Here is a 26,871-nt window from a genome sequence, read left to right on the forward strand (position 1 = left end):
CTTCAGGCTCTTTTGCTTCATTGTCCCTAATCACCAATCACAAAAAGTAGCACACGTGTATAAATTGTTACAAGCTGCCAACATTTTCAGAGCCAGTAGCTGAGGTGGGTCTTTTTCAAGGAAGCACCCCTTCCCTGGAGACAGCCCCTGGGGTGGGCCCCTGGCACTGGACACAGACTTGAAGATCTGGGGCACCACCCTGGATGAGGGGTCTAGGGCCAGTGCCTGGTCCTTCTGAGCTCCGTTTTCTCCCCTTCACAGTACAAACGACCGTCTCCTAGATCTGTTACCAGGGAAAACGTAAAAGAGGCAAAGGGGAGAGCGCCTCTCCAACGCCTGGTTATCAGGTCAGCTTTTGATCATCTTTATTAGATGCAGCCCAACTTCTCAAACTCAGGCTCACGCCTCTGGCCAGCTCCACTGACTTTCGGTGGGGCCTCTGGGACTGCTTCTCAACACGTGTGAAAAGCAGCATCTGAAGTGTGGAGATTCCCACCTAACACTGCCTCACTGGCCCCTTCTTGCCCCCCGAGGGCCAGAACACAAAGACGTTGAGCAGTGGAATCGCACACTTCAGACTGCGACAGAATCATCTGGTAGTGGTCTTTCCAACTTACTGCTGCAGGAAACTCGGAACCCTGAGTGGAATTTCACTGTTAAGCCATACACACTGCAGGGTGCCGTGCAAACACGTTTAATCGTGGTCCACAGACTTATGGACAGGAAGCCAAAATCTAAGTTGAGTGTGATTGCTGTTTCCTTTCTGCATAAGCACAAACATTCATTTTTAAACACAGATATTCAAAAATCATCTCAGATTACTTTAGAAAACCAGGCAGCTTACCATGCATACCTGTAATAACATCAGATCAGATCAGATCAGATCAGTCACTCAGTCGTGTCCGACTCTTTGCGACCCCATGAATCGCAGCACGCCAGGCCTCCCTGTCCATCACCAACTCCCGGAGTTCACTCAGACTCACGTCCATCGAGTCAGTGATGCCATCCAGCCATCTCATCCTCTGTTGTCCCCTTCTCCTCCTGCCCCCAATTCCTCCCAGCATCGGAGTCTTTTCCAATGAGTCAACTCTTCGCATGAGGTGGCCAAAGTACTGGAACTTCAGCTTTAGCATCATTCCTTCCAAAGAAATCCCAGGGCTGATCTCCTTCAGAATGGACTGGTTGGATCTCCTTGCAGTCCAAGGGACTCTCAAGAGTCTTCTCCAACACCACAGTTCAAAAGCATCAATTCTTCGGTGCTCAGCCTTCTTCACAGTCCAACTCTCACATCCATACATGACCACAGGAAAAACCATAGCCTTGACTAGACGAACCTTTGTTGGCAAAGTAATGTCTCTGCTTTTGAATATGCTATCTAGGTTGGTCATAACTTTCCTTCCAAGGAGTAAGCGTCTTTTAATTTCATGGCTGCAGTCACCATCTGTAGTGATTTTGGAGCCCAGAAAAATAAAGTCTGACACTGTTTCCCCATCTATTTCCCATGAAGTGATGGGACTGGATGCCATGATCTTTGTTTTCTGAATGTTGAGCTTTAAGCCAACTTTTTCACTCTCCACTTTCACTTTTATCAAGAGGCTTTTGAGTTCCTCTTCACTTTCTGCCATAAGGGTGGTGTCATATGCATATCTGAGGTTATGGATATTTCTCCCGGCAATCTTGATTCCAACTTGTGTTTCTTCCAGTCCAGCGTTTCTCATGATGTACTCTGCACATAAGTTAAATAAACAGGGTGACAATATACAGCCTTGACGTACTCCTTTTTTCTATTTGGAACCAGTCTGTTGTTCCATGTCCAGTTCTAACTGTTGCTTCCTGACCTGCATACAGGTTTCTCAAGAGGCAGATCAGGTGGTCTGGTATTCCCATCTCTTTCAGAATTTTCCACAGTTGATTGTGATCCACACAGTAGTCAAAGGCTTTGGCATAGTCAATAAAGCAGAAATAGATGCTTTTCTGGAACTCTCTTGCTTTTTCCATGATCCAGAGGATGTTGGCAATTTGATCTCTAGTTCCTCTGCCTTTTCTAAAACCAGCTTGAACATCAGGAAGTTCACGGTTCACATATTGCTGAAGCCTGGCTTGGAGAATTTTGAGTATTACTTTACTAGCGTGTGAGATGAGTGCAATTGTGCGGTAGTTTGAGCATTCTTTGGCATTGCCTTTCTTTGGGACTGGAATGAAAACTGACCTTTTCCAGTCCTGTGGCCACTGCTGAGTTTTCCAAATTTGCTGGCATATTGAGTGCAGCACTTTCACAGCATCATCTTTCAGAATTTGGAATAGCTCAACTGGAATTCCATCACCTCCACTAGCTTTGTTCATAGTGATGCTTTCTAAGGCCCACTTGACTTCACATTCCAGGATGTTTGGCTCTAGGTCAGTGATCACACCATCCTGATTATCTGGGTCGTGAAGATCTTTTTTGTACAGTTCTTCTGTGTATTCTTGCCATCTCTTCTTAATATCTTCTGCTTCTGTTAGGTCCATACCATTTCTGTCCTTTATCGAGCCCATCTTTGCATGAAATGTTCCTTTGGTATCTCTGATTTTCTTGAAGAGATCTCTCATCTTTCCTATTCTGTTGTTTTCCTCTATTTCTTTGCATTGATTGCTGAAGAAGGCTTTCTTATCTCTTCTTGCTATTCTTTGGAACTCTGCATTCAGATGTTTATATCTTTCCTTTTCTCCTTTGCTTTTCACTTCTCTTCCTTTCACAGCTATTTGTGAGGCCTCCTCAGACAGCCATTTTGCTTTTTTGCATTTCTTTTCCATGGGGATGGTCTTGATCCCTGTCTCCTGTACAATGTCACAAACCTCATTCCATAGTTCATCAGGCACTCTATCTATCAGATCTAGGCCCTTAAATCTATTTCTCACTTCCACTGTATAATCATAAGGGATTTGATTTAGGTCATACCTGAATGGTCTAGTGGTTTTCCCTACTTTCTTCAATTTAAGTCTGAATTTGGCAATAAGGAGTTCATGGTCTGAGCCACAGTCAGCTCCTGGTCTTGTTTTTGCTGACTGTATAGAGCTTCTCCATCTTTGGCTGCAAAGAATATAATCAATCTGATTTCAGTGTTGACCATCTGGTGATGTCCATGTATAGAGTCTTCTCTTGTGTTGTTGGAAGAGGGTGTTTGTTATGACCAGTGCATTTTCTTGGCAAAACTCTATTAGTCTTTGCCCTGCTTCATTTCATATTCCTAGGCCAAATTTGCCTGTTACTCCAGGTGTTTCTTGACTTCCTACTTTTGCATTCCAGTCACCTATAATGAAAAGGACATCTTTTTGGGGTGTTAGTTCTAAAAGGTCTTGTAGGTCTTCATAGAACCGTTCAACTTCAGCTTCTTCAGTGTTACTGATTGGGGCATAGACTTGGATTACTGTGATACTGAATGGTTTGCCTTGGAAACGAACAGAGATCATTCTGTCGTTTTTGAGACTGCATCCAAGTACTGCATTTCGGACTCTTTTGTTGACCATGATGGCCACTGCATTTCTTCTGAGGGATTCCTGCCCGCAGTAGTAGATATAATGGTCATCTGAGTTAAATTCACCTATTCCAGTCCATTTCAGTTCGCTGATTCCTAGAATGTCGACATTCACTCTTGCCATCTCTTGTTTGACCACTTCCAATTTGCCTTGATTCATGGACCTGACATTCCAGGTTCCTATGCAATATTGCTCTTTACAGCATCGGACCTTGCTTCTATCACCAGTCACATCCACAGCTGGGTATTCTTTTTGCTTTGGCTCTGTCCCTTCATTCTTTCTGGAGTTATTTCTCCACTGATCTCCAGTAGCATATTGGGCACCTACTGACCTGGGGAGTTCCCCTTTCAGTATCCTATCATTTTGCCTTTTCATACTGTTCATGGGGTTCTCAAGGCAAGAATACTGAAGTGGTTTGCCATTCCCTTCTCCAGTGGACCACATTCTGTCAGATCTCTCCACCATGACCTGCCCATCTTGGGTTTCCCCACGGGCATGGCTTAGTTTCATTGAGTTAGACAAGGCTGTGGTCCTAGTGTGATTAGACTGACTAGTTTTCTGTGAGTATGGTTTCAGTGTGTTTGCCCTCTGATGCCCTCTTGCAACACCTACGGTCTTACGTGGGTTTCTCTTACCTTGGGCGTGGGGTATCTCTTCATGGCTGCTCCAGCAAAGCGCAGCCATTGCTCCTTACCTTGGACGAGGGGTATCTCCTCACCGCCGCCCTTCCTGACCTTCAACGTGGGATAGGTCAACGTAATAACATAAGTACGTGCATGTATACATATATACCCAGGGAGAGAAGAATCTAATATCAAGCTGTAAACGACACTAACATGTAGGAAAGGAGTTTGACAGGCAACTCACTTTATCACATCTCATCAGCCCCAAGTATCTTAAAGACTTGCTGCTCTGTGCAATCAGGGTGGCTCCTTGGTCTGTAATCTCCTTACACCATCCAACGTCCACGGTCTCTATTGTCATGCTGTATCGCCCAATGGCTATCAGAGCTGCAAAGGGAGACAGAGGAAGACAGGAAGCACAAATGTCAGCAGCATAAGGGATCTCTATCTTATTATGACTATTTCTCTCATTTCCTCACTACATTTGTTCCTGAAATGTTGTGTATAAACGAATGTTTCGTAAACGAAATCCAATTTAAAATGCTTTAGGAAAGCGTGCCCTATGACAGAGCCTTTCACAAAGTGAATAATCATTCCATAATTTCCCCTTTATTGGAACACAACCTTTTATCAGTTTAATTCATTACAAGGTTACCTGTACTTCCAAACATTCATATCTGTAGAGGGCATACACTCAAATGAATTACGCATATAACATTACAGTAAACCCCCAAGGAGTAATTAAATTTTACCCAAGAGAAATTTAATAATTTTTAAAAAGAAAAACCTTCAGAAACACCATTTTGAGGTGTGTGATTCTGCATATGAATTTCTTTACCAATTGGCACATTTTTTTCCCCATCTGTTCATGATCTGTAAAATGTAAGAGAATATAATATTTTTCACATTAGTCCTTCTTGAGACAGCTGGGAATTAAGAGGACATTACACATACAGTTGAATTTAGCTGGTGCTAGCATTTGTTACGGAGAAGGCAATGATACCCCACTCCAGTCCTCTTGCCTGGAAAATCCCATGGATGGAAGAGCCTGGTGGGCTGCAGTCCATGAGGTTGCTGAGAGTCGGACATGACTGAGTGACTTCACTTTGACTTTTCACTTGCATGCATTGGAGAAGGAAATGGCAACCCACTCCAGCGTTCTTGCCTGGAGAATCCCAGGGACGGGGAAGCCTGGCGGGCTGCCGTCTCTGGGGTCGCACAGAGTCGGACACGACTGAAGCGACTTAGCAGCAGCAGCAGCAGCATTTTTATGGTGAATGTCCTCACCATATGGGAAGTGTTCCTCCTACTGACATAGGGAAGGAGCCTGTCACACAAACACCATCCCTGCCCTAGTTTACTCGACTCTTCAGCCTGTACCTCTACTGACGCACAGAGTTTACCCCACAGTCTGTGATGCACACCACACATCACTGCAGGGCTCCATAACCTGTCACCCTGTCAGAGCGTCCAGCCGGAGAGTGTGGCTCTTGCCTACAGACTTCTAGTGAAACATACACACCTCTACCCTCGCAGCACAGCAAAACAGATTTCAATACCTCCAGCCAGAAAACGTTTACGGTGCCTTGGTTTGTAAAGGAAAACTCTGAAAACAATGCCACAAATATTAAAAAGGAATAATAATTGTTTGCTAATTATTTCTCATTCTAAGATAGGATGAGTTGATTCCTGTGACATTAAAAGCAGCCGATATTTTCCCATTGATTAGAATGATAAGAGCAGAGTGAAGTACTCGTGTAAATAAATGTTAACTCTTAAAGCTTGCAGGGAAAAAAACACATAGCAAAAATCTCTTTGCTAATTATCTCAGTAATTTTTTAAACTAGAAAACTCATGCCTATGTATTCAAGTATCAAAGCATTCCTAATGAGTCAGATATTTGCAGTTTATAAAAACAATAATCATGATCCCAGTGTTTCCAGTGAAAATGCTATTAATATAAGGAAGAAAAAAAAATTCCCAGAAGTTCCTCAGCATATCAATTCGCTGATGTTCTCAACTGTGTACATGCTACTCTGGCATTTAGTTTTCCGAGGAGGCGGGACAGGGCAGGAGCCATCTGCCCAAGGTGTGCTGTGCGGTCAGAGTGATTTTTTTGTGTGGTATAAGCAGCACCTCAGGCTAATCCTATCGGTGTTCCTGACCTAAGAAAGCTGGTGCTATCTCTGGTAGTGTCATAAAATTCATTGGTTATGATATCCTCAGGCTCTCTTATGACAGAAGAAGTAGAAGGCACGAAAAGAAATCCCTTTCACTACAAAGTACTCGAATTATGATCTCAAAAGAAGGAGCGCCAGATGCAAGGCGACCCCACACGGGTGGAGTGTGTATTTCTGTCGAGGCTTGGGGCTGGAACGTGAAAGCTCCGCACTCTGCAGACAGAGTCAATCAAATGACCAGCGGAGTTTCCTGAGGCCGCTTGGTGAGCACACGAACAGTTACCAACTACTGGTTCTAGGGGCTGAAATCACTAGTGAATGGCAATTTCCTTTTTTTCCCTTCTTTTTTGTCTGAATTAAAACACACCATAAATAAGACAGCTGAAGATACCATCAAGGTATTCAGTCTCTGTTTTGCCATGGTTCTGTTTACTGAGGTAAGAATTAAATTTTCCTTTTCCTTAACTCATTCGCTGATGCAACAAAAACCTTGGGATCACGCTATAGCCTTTTCTCCGGCACTTACTGACGACCAGGTGCTGCGCTCGGGGCTAGGAATTTCAGGCGCGCTTTCTCATTTAATCCTGACAGCAACTCCACAAAGTCTTAGTATTAGTTCCTTTTTAAAGACCAGGGAACTGGGTCGCAGAATGCCGGGAGAGCCTTCCCGTCATCACGAGGTAGCAGGCTGGAGCCGGCGAGCTGCGCGGCGGCCGGCAGCCTGCCCCGGGTGCACTCAGCGCCGGGAGCCCGGAACCCTGGCCCGCCCCGGCGAGGCCGCAGGCTGCAGGGCCAGGGCGGGGCACCAGGGGCCACACCGGGTCACAGAGCTCGGAGGGCCGGTCAGGAGGGGCGGGGGGCGGGGAGGGGAACAGCCAGGTAAACAGTCACAACACAGGGCTCACCCCCATCGCTTTCACCCCCAAACTTCTCACTTTCCAGATCTCAAGGCAAAGGTCAGTGTCTCAGAACCAATTACTCCATCATTTTCTCGCTATTACTTGTTTGCTTACTTATGTGCTTTTTTCGCTGTTGTTGTTCACTTTTCCCATTGGAATGACAGATCTATCCACTGCTGTATCCTCAGCACCTAGCATGTGCCCACTACAGAGTCAGTTCTTAAAAATATTCGCTGAACATACCAATGACTGCAACGTGGCCAGCTCTATTTCAGAGACATGCCAAGGGACAGGGCAGCCCCTCAGTCTTCAAGGGACGAGAGGGGTCATGGGAGCCCTCCTGGAAGAGCTGAGCTAGGTCTTGAAGGATCTTGAGAAAGGATTCTCCAGAAAAACACAGGCGTGAGGGCTGGCGTGGCAGGCTAAGGAAATAGCACGTGGAAGGGTAGAGAGACGTGAAGGGATGGGGGAGCTGCAGGTCATCCTGCGTGGCTGAAATGAAAACAGGGCCAAGGAAGTGGTGGATGGAGGCAAGACATGTTCATTCAGTGATTAGGAGCACTGGGCCTAAGAGATACAAAGAGGAGGAAAGCTAAGCAGAGTCCTAGATGCCAAGAAGCCCATATTCTAGGAGGAGACATAGATGTGAAGCAAACGCAGAAGTACACATAATTCTAAACTGTAAAAGCGCTTTGAAGGAAATGGAATGATCACTGTCAGAGTGATGTCTAGATGGCACCAGGGAGTCTTTCTGATAAAGTTACTTTTAATCCTTCCAGTGACCCAAAAGTAGTCATGTATGGATGTGAGAGTTGGACTGTAAAGCTTAAGAATTGATGCTTTTGAATTGTGGTGTTGGAGAAGACTCCTGAGAGTCCCTTGGTCAGCAGGGAGATCCAGCCAGTCCATCCTAAAGGAAATCAGTCTTGAGTGTTCACTGGAAGGACTGATGCTGAAGCTGAAACTCCAAAACTTTGGCCACCTGATACGAAGAGCTGACTCATTGGAAAAGACCCTGATGCTGGGCAAGATTGAAGGCAGGAGGAGAAGGGGACGACAGAGGATGAGAAGGTTGGATGGCATCACCGACTCAATGGACACGAGTTTGAGCAAATTCTGGGAGATGGTGAAAGAAGGGAAACCTGGCATGCTGCAGTCCATGGGGTCACAAAGTGGCGGACAAGCCTGAGCAACTGGACAACAGTGACAAATAGACCTACAAAAAGACAGGCACAGTAGAGGTAAGAAAACGGGCTGAGTGCCTCTCCAAGGCCCACGCCTACGGAGTGGCAAAACGAGGGTGCAAATGGAGACGGTGTGGCTCCAGGGCAAGGGCCCACTGTCCTGGCGGCAGCGCCAGGGGCGGAGGAGGCTGTGTCTACTCAGAACATACTTTCCCTTGCCACCATTCAGGACTGAGACGTTACAGCTCAGGGTAGCCAAGAATTTGCCCTGTATCTGTAAAACAGGGTCCAAGACAATCCTTAAATCCCAAAGTATATACTGAGTAATTTACCTCTCTGTGAATATGTCCTACCTTTGGATATTTTTTCATTTTCCACGAGCTGCTAAACCAGTATTGTGGTATGGTCTCAAATTCACTTCTGGCCTTACTACTTAGTAGATGTTGAACTTAGAATAACATTGTAACTTTCCTGTGTCTCAGCTCCCTTACCTGCACAATAGGGAGGATGACTAATTGTTCTGCCTACTTCACAGGGTTGGTCTGAGGTTCAAGTGAGAAAATACGTGTAGAGGACTTTGCACTACATAAACACAGTGACTGATTAGACATTTCCCCACACCATTCTACAGTGGTCCAGTGGACGAAAGATGAGGACTTGAACGAGCTTTGAAACATGAAAAGCTCTGGGCAAATGACAGCATTACGTAAATGCTTTGTCACTATGTCCCTGCTGGAGTTCTTGAATTCTCCTCTGCGCCAGTGATCGTGAACTCGTAGACTGTGCCAGGGAGGACAGGGTACGTGGCATGCACGATTACTGTCTTCACGAGGGGCTGCTGACACATTACAATGGCACTTATTAAGCCTTGGCAAAGCATGAATTATGCAAGACTAATTCCGTATCCCAAATGCAATTTTAATACGTTTTAACATGCTAAGTATAACTAATAAAGTTAAATTTTAAAAAGTCACACAAATTCAAAGCTGTAATTCAGAAACATATGATGATCAAGGTAATACATGAACTCACTGAAAGGTGTTTCCATAGGCAAACAGAGTAACTGAATGACATGAGCATGTATGTAGTCAATTTTGACAAAGGAACACCATTTCTACGAATCTACCCTGAATCAGTTCAGCTCAGTTGCTCAATCATGTCCAACTCTTTGTGACCCCATGAACTGCAGCACGCCAGGCCTCCCTGTCCATCACCAACTCCCGGAGTCCACCCAAACCCATGTCCATTGAGTCAGTGATGCCATCCAGCCATCTCCTCCTGTCATCCCCTTCTCCTCCTGCCCTCAATCTTTCCCAGCATCAGAGTCTTTTCAAATGAGTCAGCTCTTCGCATCAGGTGGCCAAAGTACTGGAATTTCAGCTTCAACATCAGTCCCTCCAATGAACATTCAGAATTGATCTCCTTTAGGATGGATTGGTTGGATCTCCTTGCAGTCCAAGAGACTCTCAAGAGTCTTCTCCAACACCACAGTTCAAAAGCATCAGTTCTTCAGTGCTCAGCTTTCTTTATAGTCCAACTCTCACATCCATACATGACCACTGGAAAAACCATAGCCTTGACTAGACGAACCTTTGTTGGCAAAGTAATGTCTCTGCTTTTTAACATGCTGTCTAGGTTGGTCATAACTTTCCTTCCAAGAATATATACTTCTAATTACACAAAATTATACAAGTACAAGTTTATTCATTAAAGAACTGATTGTTCCAAAATAATGGAAATGGCATAATGCCCACACACAGGAGAGTGGTTACACAAGCTGTGCCACAGCCTCACAACGGAACACCAGGCGGCTTTAAAAACGTTAAATGGGGAAGATCACTAGGAACTTTCAAGTCATTCAGTGAAAAAATCAACTACAAAAGAGTTTCCATGATGTGCTGCTGCTGCTGCTGCTGCTGCTGCTAAGTCGCTTCAGTTGTGTCTGACTCTGTGCGACCCCATAGACGGCGGCCCACCAGGCTCTGCCGTCCCTGGGATTCTCCAGGCAAGAACACTGGAGTGGGTTGCCATTTCCTTCTCCATTGCATGAAAGTGAAAAGTGAAAGTGAAGTCGCCCAGTCGAGACCGACTCGTGGTGACCCCATGGACTGTAGCCCACCAGGCTCCTCTGTCCATGGGATTTTCTAGGCAAGAGTACTGGTGTGGCTTGTCATTGCCTTCTCCACCATGATGTGCTACCACCATGCAAAGCATAACAGAATTAAAAACAGGAATCTGCTCCTTTGTATGAAAGGAGTATGGGAAAGACATAGCAGAAACTACAGAGACTGTTTAACTGTAGGGGGCTGGTGGGGAAGGGCAGAAAAGGACAGGGTATGGAATGTGGGGTGGGGTGAGGAGGAGCACATACTGCTTGGAATATCTCTTTGGCTCTAGCTTTGACACCACCCTTATGGCAGAAAGCGAAGAAGAGCTAAAAAGCCTCTTGATGAAAGTGAAAGAGCACAGTGAAAAGTTGGCTTAAAGCTCAACATTCAGAAAACTAAGACCATGGCTTCCGGTCCTGTCACTTCATGGCAAATAGATGGGGAAACAGTGGCAGACTTTATTTTTCTGGGCTCCAAAATCACTGCAGATGATGATTGCAGCCATGAAATTAAAAGACGCCTACTCCTTAGAAGAAAAGCTATGACCAGTCTAGACAGCATATTAAAAAGCAGAGACATTACTTTGCCAACAAAGGTCCATCTAGTCAAGGCTATGGTTTTTTCAGTGGTCATGTATGGATGTGAGAGTTGGACCATAATGAAAGCTGAGCACTGAAGAATTGATGCTTTTGAACTGTGGTGTTGGAGAAGACTCTTGAGAGTCCCTTGGACTGCAAGCAGATCCAACCAGTCCATCCTCAAGGAAATTAGTCCTGAATATTCATTGGAAGGACTGACGTTGAAGCTGAAACTCCAGTACTTTGGCACCTGATGCAAAGAACTAATTCATTTGAAAAGACCCTGATGCTGGGAAAGATTGACGGTGGTAGGAGAAGGGGACAACAGAGGATGAGATGGCTGGATGGCATCACCGACTCAATGGACATGGGTTTGGGTGGAGTCTGGGAGTTGGTGATGGACAGGGAGGCCTGGCGTGCTGCAGTTCATGGGGTCACAAAGAGTCAGACACGACTGAGTGACTGAACTGAACTGAACTTGACTCTCTAAACCAGAGTAATGTTTTATATATCTCCCAAAATAAAGAAAATAAAACCAACCAGGATATTCTGCCCAAGCAGAATACCTATAGGAAGAAGTGAACCTAACTGTTACAGATGAACACCGTGACCAGGACCAGTAATATGGCCATGCTGAAGGGGATGGAACTAAGAAGTAAGTCACTTTGGAAACACGATTGTGACTGAATGTTGTAAAGTGAAAACCAAACAGAACTGTCAGCAAATTACTGCACTCTAGTTAGAAAATCTATTTCTTGCAGGGGTATGAGTTAGTGATTCAGTAACCACTTTATTCACAATCCAAGATTATAAATAATGAGAGCCAGTCTTTTCACTATTAAAGAAGTTACCACTAAGAAAAGGGGGGAGCCTTAATAAGCCTTGTGGTACTGAATTGGAATCAGGGATATGAGATGAACTCATGCTTTTTTGGACACACATGATAGATAAATACATATAGAAATAACTAATAAATATGGTATATGTTCATGTATGCATGGTTTAGTATACATACTTATATTTCCTAGCTTATTCTGCTGAGTGGAAATAGGACCAAGGACACCTCAGTAACAATGGTCTACAAGCACCCAGATCTAAATATCATTCTCCAGTAAATTGAATAAAATGAATCAGAGTTTCTTAGAAAAATTCCAGACCTGGGACAGGTAAAATAGAAGCCGATTCTGCGGTATCTTGTGATTGTAGAAAAAAAGACGTGCTTACGAAAGAGTGAGGGTGTATCGAAAGGACAGTGGATTCAATCAGGAGTTGCCAATGGCTGCAGCTAGAACAATTTGAGCAGCAAAATAAACAATGATAATACTGGATTATGATTCAGAAAATTGAACAAACATTCACAGCTTCATACTGATACAAACAAACAGCCGGGGAAGGCATGTTATAGAAGAACTCCAATTAATAAACATATAAGGAATAAGGGAAATGAAGAAATGTCATCAGGTGAAGACCACAGTATTAATTACTGCAGGCAAGATATACCAGTGGATGCAGAAATCAGTGAATGAAAGTTTTGAGGTGAAACATGATATTGGCAGAGTGCTAAAGATACCTGTGTGTGTGTTAGTTGCTCAGTCGTGTCCAACTCTTCGTGATCCCATGGACTGTAGCCTGCCAGACTCCTCTGTCCATGGAATTTTCCAGGCAAGATTACTGGGATGGGTTGCCATTCCCTTCTCCAAGGGATCTTCCTCACCACCCAGGGATTGAACCCAGGTCTCCTACTTTGCAGGCGGATTCTTTACTGTGTGAGCCACCAAAGGTATTTATCAACTATCAAGGGTTGTAACTTTATAGTGGAGAGACTTAGCAGATACCATCTTACCCAAATAATCAAAATTGACAACACTAGTAATAACATATACAGACATAATGTATCATCTAATTATTTCTGCAAATAATTATTCACCAAAATAAATAATTTCAATCTACTCATAAGAGAACACCACACAAACCCAAGTGAGAAACATTCTATAAATGATTCACCAGTAGTCAACAGAAGGGTCAAGATAATGAAGGGTCAGAAAAGAATGAGGAACTGTCACAGACTGGAGGGGTGTAAGGAGACCTGACAACCAGGTATCAGCACAGTGTGATATCCTGGATTGAATCCTGGACCAGACACGGAAATCCAGGGAAAATTTGGTAAAATTCAAATAAGATTTGTAGCTCAGTGAGTCTTATCGTTTCAAGTTAATTTCCTTGTTTGATAATTGCACTATGGTTATATAAGCTGTCAACATTAGAGGTAGCTGGGTGAAGAATACATATGAACCCTTTACTATTTCTGCAACCTTTCTGTGATTCTAAAATTTATCTGAAAACAAAGAGACAGAAAATGGATAAGTTAACAAGCGACATCAAGTGAATGAACTAGGGAGAGGACTAACATTTTCTAAGGGAAAGCAGGTATTATTTTTACATTGAAAGATCTGATATAAAAATGTTAGGACTAAAAATACATCTTTCCCCCACAGGAGAAAGATTAGTCATGTGAGTGCATTAACAAGTGACCCACACGTGCCATTTTGTCCTTTGCAGTTCTATCGTCTGCTATGGATCTATGTACCTGTAATAAAATCAGAAGCAATGCCCCAGTGCTGGAAAGAATTAAGGTTAAAATTTAACAGTAGGATTAACATCTTTCATGTCATACTTGGATAAAAGCCATTTGCAAAGAAATTTCTTGGCACAGGTACAAAGAGATAAATATGAAAAGTGCTCTTCTTTGTGAAAGCCACAGTAGCTCCCAAAACAAAGAGAGGCCGTTCTGTTGTGTGATGGTCCCAGTGAAGGCTCCCTCTGCCCTGCAGGACTCCAGCAGGGGCTCCAGCCCCGCGGTCCAGGAGACTCACAGGCGCCTAGAAAGAGGACAGACACCCGAGTCCCAGCCCTGGAGATTCTGACTCGGGAGCAGCTATAAAAGCTCCTGTGATCCCAACATGCACTCACGGCTGAGAACCTCTGGAACAAAATAACCTACAACTCAGGCAAAGGCAGTCAACTGAAAACAGAGGAACTTATCTTGAAGGATATAAACAACTTCTGTGTTCTGATATTTGAAACCAACTTTGTCTCTCCAACAGTCCCAACTCCTTGTACATAATCCAAAGCTTTAATTCCTTTGTTTGTAATGTATGGAGAAGGGAATGGCAACCCACTCCAGCACTCTTGCCTGGAGAATCCCATCGACGGAGGACTGTGGTGGGCTACAGTCCAGGGGGTCGCAAAGAGTCGGACATGACTGAGCGACTTCACTTTCACTTCCCTTCTAATGTGTAGCCTGTCTTCCACTTTTAAACATTATTCTGTTCCTCCCACTCCAGTGTTCTTGCCTGGAGAATCCCAGGGACAGGGGAGCCTGGTGGGCTGCCCTCTATGGGGTCGCACAGAGCTGGACACGACTGAAGCGACTTAGCAGCAGCAGCAGCAGCACAGTATTATGAAGCAAACCCAACGGTGACTACAGCCTATAACGTTTTTGCCAGTCTCCTTTTTTTGTTAGGTGTTTTCCTTTACTTCGCTGCACTTATATATATCTCTAATGCAGCACTGCTAAGAGTTGGTTTCATATTAGAATTATTTATCAACAAGCCTGTCTTCCCACTAGACGGTAAAGTCTTTGTAGCAATGAATGTGGAGAGTGTTTCCTAGAACCCCTCAATCTGTGGAAACCAAGCGTCACTCAGTTTTCTTATAGTCTTAGTATAGTTTTTGGAAGTATAACCTGCAGGCAGAAAACTGCACAAGTCCTCAGGGAACAACTTGACGAATTCTGACCAAGCTGCCACAGCTGTGTAACGGCATCTGGATGAGACACACAGCGTGGCCAGAACCCCTAAAGCACCCTCATCCCCAACACCAGTCATTACCATTCCCCCGGAAGGACAACCACGATCTTGACTTCCAATTGCCTGGATCAGTATTCTTATTTTCGGATGTCAAACACTCAACACACTTGTTTCTGGCTTTTCAGCTGTCCGTTATGTTCCTGAGATTCATCTCTATTGCTGTGTGTACTGGAAGTCTGTTCATTCTCAATGCTGAAAAGCCATCCACTCCAGTACAGACGGGCCTTTGGGTTGTCTCTGCTTTCTGGGCATTAGGTACATGCTTCTGTGGACACCACCGTAGGTGTCTGTGTGGGAACACGTGCTCTCATTTCATTTGGGTAAATACCTGACATGGGATTAATGGGTCATACAGTTAAGTGTGTGCTTCATTTCCTACGAAACTGCCACAGCGTTTTCTAAAGTGGGTCTGCCGGTTTACATTCCCACCAGTAACGTATGAACGCTCCAGTGGGCCCACAGCCGTGCCGACACCTGGTAGTATCTGTCTCTCCGATTACAGACGCTCCAGCGGCCATGAAGCGGTGCCTCCCCGTGGGCTCCACTTGCATTTCCCTAAGGGCTAATGGTGCTCTTCCCTTTTCCCACGCCACACGCTTCCACAAAGCCCTAGCTCAGTGCCTCTCTCCTTGCAATCACTCAGTAAGCTATAATAACTATTAAATTGCTGAAGAAGAAAAGCACATACATATTTTTTCTATTATTAGGCTATAGCAGAGAATAGCTTTCTAGACAACATATAATTTTCCATGTAATTTGAAGAAAACTCCCAGTAAAATAAACTTAATCTATCCTCTGGAGACATGAAAAGTCTTAAAGTTTCTTAAAATATGAAAGCAAATTCAAGGGAAGAAATAAAGAACTTTCCAAATGCTCATTTCCTTGTGGAAATTTCAAAGACTGTGGAGTACGCTTCACTTTAGGAACTCTACACCTCTAAAAATCGACTGAAAAATAAATCTTAAACAAAAACTGTCTTCCAACGGTGGGAACATTAGAGTGGAGACTCTGCCTTGTGCTAGAATTTTCAGGCTGCTGCACACAGGGCATTATTTTACATGACTCTGATTTACCGAGTTCCGAACAGTAACACGGGGGAACTGTCTGACTCAGGAAGGGAGCGAGCTGGCTATGGCCCTTGACCTTTCAGGGAGAGGCTCTCCTGCCCTACACATCCTGAAATGGAAACGCAAGCATTATTTATAGGCTGTGCCTGCTTTCCTTCCTATGAGATAAACAAGCTAGTGGAAAAGACAGACTTCAAATGAAGGAGTTTTAAAATTATAAAGGTCTTTATATGCATCAGGAGCAAGAATAAATATTTCTCCCCTTTATCCCTTCTTGACTATTTTTATTTTAATGCAGAAAGACACAAATGTGATTGAGCAGATAGAAACTGCTTCTGAATGTGAGGCTTCCAAAAATGCAAGGAACAAGGGCCGCATTCAGAACTAGCCTTCGCTGAACAGGAATCTGACCCACGACTCTGGTTTTCAGTGGTGCTGTATTTGCTGGTAACTAACCCTCTGAATGGAATGTTAGGTTCCCCTGACAATCTCCTTATTAAATTTAGAATTTGAGATGAGGAAGAAAAAAAAAAACAAAACCTTACCACTCTAAATTAGTGGACAACCTAAAGTCTCTGGTTCAATGATTCTTTTTTATTCCAGCCTGCATAAATACATACATTACTTATCAAAGAATTATGCATCCTTTTCAAAATCCTGACATTATATTAGATTTCCTCACTTTATGAGAAGCAAATTCTGGGCTTAAATCTGTTGGTTCGTAGATATGGAAAAGTACAGTGGTGTTTCTGTCGTCTCTCTTTGTAGGCCCCTTTCTGAACTGAATTTTCCAGACCACTGTAAAGACAGAGCATCAGTTTCAAGCAGCCATCGGCTACTAACATCTATCTGCCCTGGAGTGCAGAAAAGCACGATGAGATTTCAGCAACTATCATTTAAGAAACACAAAGGCTGCTGACGACATAGGTGCTGCTGAGCCGCCCGGTCAGCACTGTGAAGCGTCTTGACACTGAACGGAAGAAAACCACAGGAGGAGAGAACGTGGAGGCATGTCAGCAGCCTGAGTACATCATCCTCCTTCTTTCAGCAAATGCTAACTGAGCACCTACGAGGCACCAGGAATGTTTCAGGGGCTGGGGGTAAAGAGAGCAGATCCTGCCCTTGTGAAGCTTGTATTATGAAAGTAAATAAATGATGAGCATGCATGGTATTTTGAGTGGTGACAGTGCTTTGGAGAAAAATAAAGCAGGGACCAGGGGCAGGAGTGCTCGGGTTTTAATCAGGACGAACAGGAAAGGCCTCCCAGAGAGAGTGGCATCCGAACAAGGACGAACAGGAAAGGCCTCCCAGAGACAGTGGCATCCGAACAAGGACGAACAGGAAAGGCCTCCCAGAGAGAGTGGCATCCGAACAAGGACGTACAGGAAAGGCCTCACAGAGAGAGTGGCATCTGAGCAAGGATCTGAAGGGGGGACATCAAGTCCTGCAGGCAGATGTCCCAGGGAAAGGCACTGCATAGAGAAGGCCTCGTGCCAAGCCCATGAGGGAGGCAGGTTCCTGGCTTGCTCTAGAGTGAGCAGAAGAGCAAGACGGTGAACAGGAGATTTTACACTGAGGAGTTGGCGGAAAAGGGGGTTGGACACAATCTTCTTTTAGGCCGATGTAATGACATTGGGGCTTTTACTCTAAATAAGGTGAGAATACACTGGAGAATTTGTGGCAGAAGGCTGTTGTTATGAGCTGAAAAATTTTCAAAGGACTTCTCCAGCTTCTGGATGGAGAACAGACCGTATAGGGGCAAGAACAGAATCAGGCAGATCAATGAGCAGGCCACTGCTATCATCTAGATAAGAAGTGATGGTGGCTTGGCTCAGGGTAGCATAATAAGAGAGGGAGAGGAGTCGAGTTGTGAATCGATTTTAAAGACAGGACCAACAGCATCTGCTGAGGGACTGGATATGGAATGAGAGAAGGAGAACAGTCAAGAACGTCGAGAGAAAAGAAATCGCTAGGCGCACTTGGATTTGAAGGAAACTCCCTGCGTGTGATTTTACACAGCGGCTCTAGGTATCCTTGCTTTGGCGGGGATTTACTGGGCTTCTTCTACTGGATACAAATTCCACTGCGAGGAGTGAGGACCACCGTGCTTCATCTTTACATCATCATCATCGAGCACAGGGCCTTGACTTGTGAGGACTCGATACATGTTCATTTAAGTATATGTTATGTTAGATATCGTAATCACAGGCACTTAGGGAAAAAACTTAGAAAAAGGTTTTGCTTGTATTCTCTGGAGTTCATAGTTTTCTTTTGTTCTAAAAATATGTATTGAGTAGCCACAGTATATTAATTGCTGTGATGACTGCAGGTATCTTTGGAGGAGACTGTGGGTAACGTATTTTTCCTTAAATATTTGTTCATTTTCAGATGTTCAACATGAAGCATGTTTTACTTTCACAACGGATTAAACACTTTTTATTTTTTTGGAGCTCTATTGGACAGATCATTCAATTCTACCAGAGTAAAGTGAAGAACTTGACATTTCCTATAATGTCATTTCTCTCCCACTCAGCACTCCTTAAGGCAAACAAACACACTTACTGGCGCCGAAATTCAATATCTAAAATCACGGGAAATTATGGGAAAAAAGCAAAAGGCTATTTGTAAACCAAAACGAAAGACAGAAAGTGGAGTGCAGTGACTCCTCCCTGACTGTAACCAGTGCAGCTGTAACTCGGGGGCTGTTGTCCTGAGTGTGAACTAGTTTAGAAACCGGCAATAACTCCTGCCGATGGGCACTTCTGCCCCAAGAAGGGCAAAGTCAATAAAATATGAAATTCAAAGTGTTTCAGCCTGAGAGTTCAGAGTGTAGTGCAGGACTGGATTAAAATGTAGAGAACACTACACTTTCTCTACTCGTTTTTGTTTTCAAGGGAGAAGGCAGAGTCCCAGCTCTGGGTCCTCTCACTTGGGACCTTGCATCAGGCACACAGGAGCGCACGCTCACGCGGACACACACACACACACACACACAGACGCAGACAGGCAAACACACATTTATTCCCCAGTCCTAGTCTACACGTGGCCCACCTTGAAGCTAATGAAGTTAAGCTTCAGGGTCCGTCATTAACATGGACCTTTACCAGGGCCAGGATCCTAGAGATACATCCACATGGTAAAGTACTTTTGTAAAATCTGTTAAAGCAAGATGCTTTGCATTCATCTTCTTAAAGAGACACCCCAAATTGCATAAACCCCAGGCCCTGGAAAATCCTGACTTTCCTCCTGACCCATCGCTTCAGGGTGGATGCCAGGAAGCTGTGTCTTTTCCTGCTTCTCCTTTTTTTTTCATGTCACCAAGTGATTCTGATGCACAGCTAGGTTTGGAAATCACTGACGAAGGGCTACAGACTGATCAGTTTAATGAGTCTCTGACTTCCAGGTAGTATTTCTTTCTGGAGCTTTGCCACCATTGATTGGGATGTAAACCATGTAACACTACGCAGTCTGGAAAAAGCTGACAACTGGCAACATTCGCTTCCACACTGCAGTGATGAATCACATAACCCTCTGTGCCGAGTAATTAACTATCCATTTGTATGTCCTGGCTGTAGTGACAGAGTTCTTTTCAACGAGGAAGGAAGGGAATTTGGACATAACATTAACAGTTGTTAATACCAAGCAAATAGAGTAAATTGGATTTATTAAAAAGAGTATGTGTGTGGATTTTTTTCCCTAGGAGTTGATATAATTTGTCTAGCTTTCTAATTATAGCTAGGACAGAAAATGGCTGAACCCAGAGACCTCTCACGGTATCTAATAAACTTTTACTTACAGGGAGAACGTTTCTTGGGCTGGAGAATGACAAATAATTTACTAAGCTTTTCCTGAAAGATAGCTAAAGGTGTTTCACCTATATCTAGCTGATGAATTAGCTTTAGCTAATAATCAGTGTCATGAGACAGGGAAGAAGCAGCCTGTAATTACTTTGAAAGGAATGAAGGAACAGATCTGATAAAGAAACTAAATCAGCTAATTCCTCTCGAGGCATACTGAGCGAGAGAGGCTTACTTTTCTGCAAGCTTAAAGTGAGACAAAGATAGGGGGCACTGGTAATTTTCTCTGCCCAGTGTCCATTCATCTGCAGTTTCTGGAAACAACCCTTCCATTTTCCTTTCCATGGATGTACTTTGAAATCAAAGGTCCCCTCCCTTCTCCAGGGCATGAGTCCCAAACTTGACTGAACACACTCCCCAGCAGGGATCTGCATTCTGCCTGCAATGGCTTAGGAAAAGAGCTAGAGATCACGCATCCTGGGGCAGCTTCCCTGAAGGCACACTCCTTAGTCCCAGCCTTAGAGGTCCCACGTTCTTATCTGGCCCAAGACCTATTTTATTGAGTTTTGGTTTTTGTTCTGGGAGTTATCCCATTTTCTTTCAGTACTGTCTTTGCCTTTGTTCTTTTGTTTTGTTTTTGTTTAAAGTAGCCTCTGTTGGTTTCTGTTACTTGCAACCAAAGAATCTTAACTGACACAGAAAACTGCACAGGATGGCTCAGTTATTTTCTGCAATTACACAAAAAGCCCCCAAACGGTTCTCAACAGTGCTCAGCTGAGTCACACCAGCAGAAAATATGAATATGGCTCAGTTACTAAACATGTGTTTTGTTGGTAGATGTTACTGAAATATCTGTATATACTTTTTTAGCAGTCCAGTCAAAATAACTTTATTCAGTTCCTTGATTTTTAATCAATGACTCTATTGACTCGGTAAAAATGGCACAACTTATCATAAAAATTGAATCAATAAAGGAAAGTCCAAGAAAGCTTAAAAATTACCCGAAACCCCTCTATCCAGAAATACCACCACTAACTTTGGTAAGCATTCTTCCAACATCTTCTGCATATAGCCAGGTGAAATAAAAATAATTTCAGAAGTATATATTATTATACATGATTTTTAAAAGTAATCAGTTTTACTTGAATTTAATGAAAAGAAACTGAATTGAGATTAAAAGAATCATAGAAATTCAACTAAACATTTCTTTACCACCAAAGACAGCAATTCTTTAAAAAGTTTACAAAAATAAAATTCTGAGCTATTTTTAAAATTCTACACTTTAATGTTGGACAGAATCTATTGAATCTTTTCTTGGAAAGATAAGAAAACTGGCAAATATTTCTTCCTCTTTCTTCTTCCTCTCTTATTTGTTAGGTATGTTATTATTTTTACATTGTCAGGTTTCAACATTTCCATATGCTTTTCTAACCACAATTTTCATGGTTGTTTTGCTCTGGTTCTATATTAAATGGGTGAAATACCATGAGCTTTTCTATAATTTTTTTTATTCCTGAGATTTTTTTTTTTTTTACTTTAATCTCCTGGGTGGTTCAGTTCAGTTCAGTTTAGTCACACAGTCGTGTCCAAGTCTTTGCGACCCATGAACTGCAGCACGCCAGGCCTCCCTGTCCATCACCAACTCCTGGAGTTCACCCAAACCCATGTCCATTGAGTCGGTGATGCCATCCAACCATCTCTTTCTCTGTCGTCCCCTTCTCCTCCTGCCTTCAATCTTTCCCAGCATCAGGGTCTTTTCCAATGAATCAGCTCTTCGCATCAGGTGGCCAAAGTATTAGAGTTTCAGCTTCAATGTCAGCCCTTCCAATGAACACCCAGGACTGATCTCCTTTAGGATGGACTGGTTGGATCTCCTTGCAGTCCAAGGGACTCTCAAGAGTCTTCTCCAACAACAGTTCAAAAGCAGCAATTCATCGGCGCTCAGCTTTCTTTATGGTCCAACTCTCACATCCATACATTACCACTGGAAAAACCATAGCCTTGACTAGATGGACCTTTGTTGGCAAAGTAATGTCTACGTTTTTTAATATGCTGTCTAGGTTTGTTATAACTTTCCTTCCAAGGAGTAAGCGTCTTTTAATTTCACGTCTGTAGTCACCATCTACAGTGATTTTGGAGCCAAAAAAATCAAGTCAGCCACTGTCTCCACTGTTTCCCCATCTATTTGCCATGAAGTGATGGGACCAGATGCCATGATCTTAGTTTTCTGAATGTTCAGCTTTAAGCCAACTTTTTCACTATCCTCTTTCACTTTCATCAAGAGGCTCTTTAGTTCTCCTGGGTGGTTAGGTAGCAGCATCTTTAAGTAGTTTTGTTTTTTGTTTTTTCAAAGAAAGATTCATCGTATATTCCTAAATTCTTGAATGCTTAAAAAAGACTATTACTCTTACATTTAAGGAACAACATGGCTAAGTATTCAATTTGCTGGTCACACTTATTTTTATGTTCAGAGCTTTCAAAGACAAGTGTTTCGCTTCTGCTGTGGAGAAACCCAAGTGCAACCTGATTCTTCCCCTTCATACGTGTCTTGCTTTTAATGTCTAGAAGTCATATGATTTATTTCTCAGGATCGATACTTTTATCAGGGCAGGTCTTGATTATTCTGTAGTGATTTATCTTCTTGGAACCTGTCAGATCCTTCTGACATTTTCGCAAAACTCTTCAGACACAAGATCCACGTGTTTCACTCTTGCTCTGGTGGCCTAACCTCCTTCCATCCCCTGCCTCCCACCTCCATCTTGCAAACAGTTTGCTCAAATAAAACGATAGGCAAAGACCTGTTCCTTTCAAAACCTTCTTTGTGGGGATGTGGATCACGAGCTAGACCTGTCTGCGGCAACTCCTTGGGAGTCAGCATGGCCGGTAGAGTCACCACAAGTCTCCTTTATCTGTTCAGGTTTCTATGTTCAGGATGCTCCGCATCACTAATAACAACCGTCTGGACCATTTCTGTGTTGCAGTGTGGAACTTCCCGCCTGTCTCCCTTGTGACTCATCCACTTCACTTCTATCTGTATGCCCCATTCCAGGGCCAGCCGGTGGACGAGAGAGATGCCTCATCCACGTGATTTCTGCTTTAGTGACCTCATCCTCAGTATTTCTGGAATGTGAAATTGGGGCTCTGATTGGCAGTCCCACCTCTAGGGACTTGGCAATTCACGGCTCTAATAGGAAAACTGCTGGATGTGCCTTTCTGAATGGGGATACCAATTTCATGTTAATCAGAAGTATTCCCCAAGATTTTTTTGTGTGTGTGGGGAGGATGAAGTTAAAGAGAGTTTGATAATATTGAGAAATAACAAATTACATAGAGAACTGTTGAACTCTAGGGTAACTTGATTAATATTTGTTGTATGATTCAGATCAGATCAGATCAGTTGCTCAGTCGTGTCCGACTCTTTGAGACCCCATGAATTGCAGCACGCCAGGCCTCCTTGTCCATCACCAACTCCAGGGTTCACTCAGACTCTGGTCCATTGAGTCCTTGATGCCATCCAGCCATCTTCCCTCTGTCGTCCCCTTCTCCTCCTGCCCCCAATCCCTCCCAGCATCAGAGTCTCTTCCAATGAGTCAACTCTTCCCATGAGGTGGCCAAAGTATTAGAGTTTCAGCTTCAACGTCAGCCCTTCCAAAGAAATCCCAGGGCTGATCTCCTTCAGAATGGACTGGTTGGATCTCCTTGCAGTCCAAGGGACTCTCAAGAGTCTTCTCCAACACCACAGTTCAAAAGCATCAATTCTTCGGCGCTCAGCCTTCTTCACAGTCCAACTCTCACATCCATACATGACCACAGGAAAAACCATAGCCTTGACTAGATGAACCTTTGTTGGCAAAGTAATGTCTCTGCTTTTGAACATGCTATCTAGGTTGGTCATAACTTTCCTTCCAAGGAGTAAGTGTCTTTTAATTTCATGGCGGCAGTCACCATCTGCAGTGATTTTGGAGCCCCCCAAAATAAAGTCTGACACTGTTTCCCCATGTATTTCCCATGAAGTGATGGGACCGGATGCCATGATCTTCATTTTCTGAATGTTGAGCTTTAAGCCAACTTTTTCACTCTCCAGTTTCACTTTCATCAAGAGGCTTTTGAGTTCCTCTTCACTTTCTGCCATAAGGGTGGTGTCATCTGCATATCTGAGGTTATTGATATTTCTCCCGGCAATCTTAATTCCAGTTTGTGTTTCTTCCAGTCCAGCGTTTCTCATGATGTACTCTGCATATAAGTTAAATAAACAGGGTGACAATATACAGCCTTGACGTACTCCTTTTCCTATTTGGAACCAGTCTGTTGTTCCATGTCCAGTTCTAACTGTTGCTTCCTGACTTGCATACAGGTTTCTCAAGAGGCAGATCAGGTGGTCTGGTATTCCCATCTCTTTCAGAATTTTCCACAGTTGATTGTGATCCACACAGTCAAAGGCTTTGGCATAGTCAATAAAGCAGAAATAGATGCTTTTCTGGAACTCTCTTGCTTTTTCCAGGATCCAGAGGATTTTGACAATTTGATCTCTGGTTCCTCTGCCTTTTCTAAAACCAGCTTGAACATCAGGAAGTTCAGGGTTCACATATTGCTGAAGCCTGGCTTGGGGAATTTTGAGCATTACTTTACTAGCGTGTGAGATGAGTGCAATTGTGCAGTAGTTTGAGCATTCTTTGGCATTGCCTTTCTTTGGGACTAGAATGAAAACTGACCTTTTCCAGTCCTGTGGCCACTGCTGAGTTTTCCAAATTTGCTGGCATATTGAGTGCAGCACTTTCACAGCATCATCTTTCAGGATTTGGAATAGCTCAACTGGAATTCCATCACCTCCACTAGCTTTGTTCCTAGTGATGCTTTCTAAGGCCCACTTGACTTCACATTCCAGGATGTCTGGCCCTAGGTCAGTGATCACACCATCATGATTACCTGGGTCGTGAAGATCTTTTTTGTACAGTTCTTCTGTGTATTCTTGCCATCTCTTCTTAATATCTTCTGCTTCTGTTAGGTCCATACCATTTCTGTCCTTTATTGAGTTCATCTTTGCATGAAATGTTCCTTTGGTATCTCTGATTTTCTTGAAGAGATCCCTAGTCTTTCCCATTCTGTTGTTTTCCTCTATTTCTTTGCATTGATCGCTGAAGAAGGCTTTCTTATCTCTTCTTGCTATTCTTTGGAACTCTGCATTCAGATGTTTATATCTTTCCTTTTCTCCTTTGCTTTTCACTTCTGTTCTTTTCACAGCTATTTGTAAGGCCTTCCCAGACAGCCATTTTGCTTTTTTGCATTTCTTTTCCATGGGGATGGTCTTGATCCCTGTCTCCTGTACAATGTCATGAACCTCATTCCATAGTTCATCAGGCACTCTATCTATCAGATCTAGGCCCTTAAATCTATTTCTCACTTCCACTGTATAATCGTAAGGGATTTGATTTAGGTCATACCTGAATGGTCTAGTCGTTTTCTCTACTTTCTTCAATTTAAGTCTGAATGTGGCAATAAGGAGTTCATGGTCTGAGCCACAGTCAGCTCCTGGTCTTGTTTTTGCTGACTGTATAGAGTTGTATGATTACTGCATGCAAAATGACAAAGGGAATCAAATATGAAAGAAAAGAAAATCCTTGTTGCTTTGCTTTCAGTGTGGTTATGGAGAATAAACAAAAGATAAGATACTTAAATTATTACGACTGTTTATATATGTTCACTGCTGAGCCAAATAGTGGCAAAATAATTACCACCTACATGGTGGTAATTAAGAGATTTGGCTTTTAAAAGAACTGGAGCATGAATCCTGTCTTCTTTCTTGAGTAACTTCTAGAATCTCCTTTTCATCCTTAGCAATGTAAGCCTTCCGGGTGACGTGCCTTCACGTAGATCCACTTTCATACATGGCGCTGGGCGTTTGGTGGGCCCATCAGTCTGGAAACTCGCCCTCTCCTTTCTTTCAGGGCAGTCGTTCTTCTTCAAGGATGTATTTGCTTTTCTTGTCTCTGAGAACAGTGCTTGAGGCTTTTGATGCTTTCTTTTGCTATTTGCGTTGCCTCTGTTTCCTTTCAGCTTGGTTTTCCTGTTTGTTTTCATCTCTCTTATGTCAGAAGCTTCTTTCAAATGTCTGGTCACTTGCAGATCTTTCACCATATCATGAGGGCTTTCTAATTTCTCAGATGCTTCTAAGAGCTGAGACTTGCAGGGGTTCTGCAGGCTAACAGGCTCACTTGCACTAGCTTATCTGTCATGGAGCGCTTCTCTGGGAGCACTGAGGCTATGAGTTTCACTGCTTTGTTAAGACTGATTTGTGTTTTCTAAAAATGTGTTGCCATCTCTCATTCTCATATCCTTTCCTACTCTCTCTCTCAAAAAAAAATCCCTTTAATGTCACTTTAGCAAGATTTTAGGAGGAAGAGAAGATAAATGCATGTGGATTATTAGCTATTTCAATTATTAAGAAAGAACATGGCCTTTCCTAATTGTTTTCAATTTTAGGCATTCATTAAAAATTGCTTTTTGGGACTTGAATGAAATATATAAATAAAGGAAAGGTCAGTCTCTTTATATGTATATGTGTTACATGCATGCTGGGTCACTTCAGTCATGTCCGACTCTCTGTGACCCTATGGACTACAGACCACCAGGCTTCTCTGTCCATGGGATTCTCCAGGAAAACACTGGAGTGGGCTGCCAATACACAGTCTATAAAAAGCAAAAATTAAAGGTAGAGTAAAAGCAGGACGGGTTAGCATCCAGGGTGAGCAGTATATCCTGAAAATATAATTAAACCTAATTAAACAATAATATCTTCTTAGTTATTCCTCATTCCCACACTATTACTCTGCTCTATATTTAGGTTTATCTATGTGGGCAAATAGATTATTTTAAAAATCTATTGGGATATACTTTATTTTATCAGCCGCAGTATTATATCAATATTTACCACTGAGTAAAACAATATTTGAAATAGAATCCCAGATGCTTGAAAATTCTCCATATATTCTCAAGGAATAGCTTCTATAACTTAAATCTTTCCTCCATAACATATTTGAAACGCTTTTTCCG

The 26,871-nt window shown here is 43.2% G+C and overlaps 1 protein-coding gene across 1 annotated transcript in view; it reads right to left on the minus strand.

Annotated features, from left to right (window-relative positions):
• The window catches only part of FBXL17 (F-box and leucine rich repeat protein 17), a 527,341-nt gene that overhangs the window by 21,091 nt on the left and 479,379 nt on the right, over positions 1-26,871 (minus strand). The window contains 1 exon segment of the mRNA XM_070373201.1: positions 4,384-4,526. Coding sequence (XP_070229302.1) covers positions 4,384-4,526 — 143 coding nt within the window.

Source organism: Bos mutus, chromosome 7, assembly GCF_027580195.1.
Source record: "Bos mutus isolate GX-2022 chromosome 7, NWIPB_WYAK_1.1, whole genome shotgun sequence".
NCBI lineage: Eukaryota > Metazoa > Chordata > Mammalia > Artiodactyla > Bovidae > Bos > Bos mutus.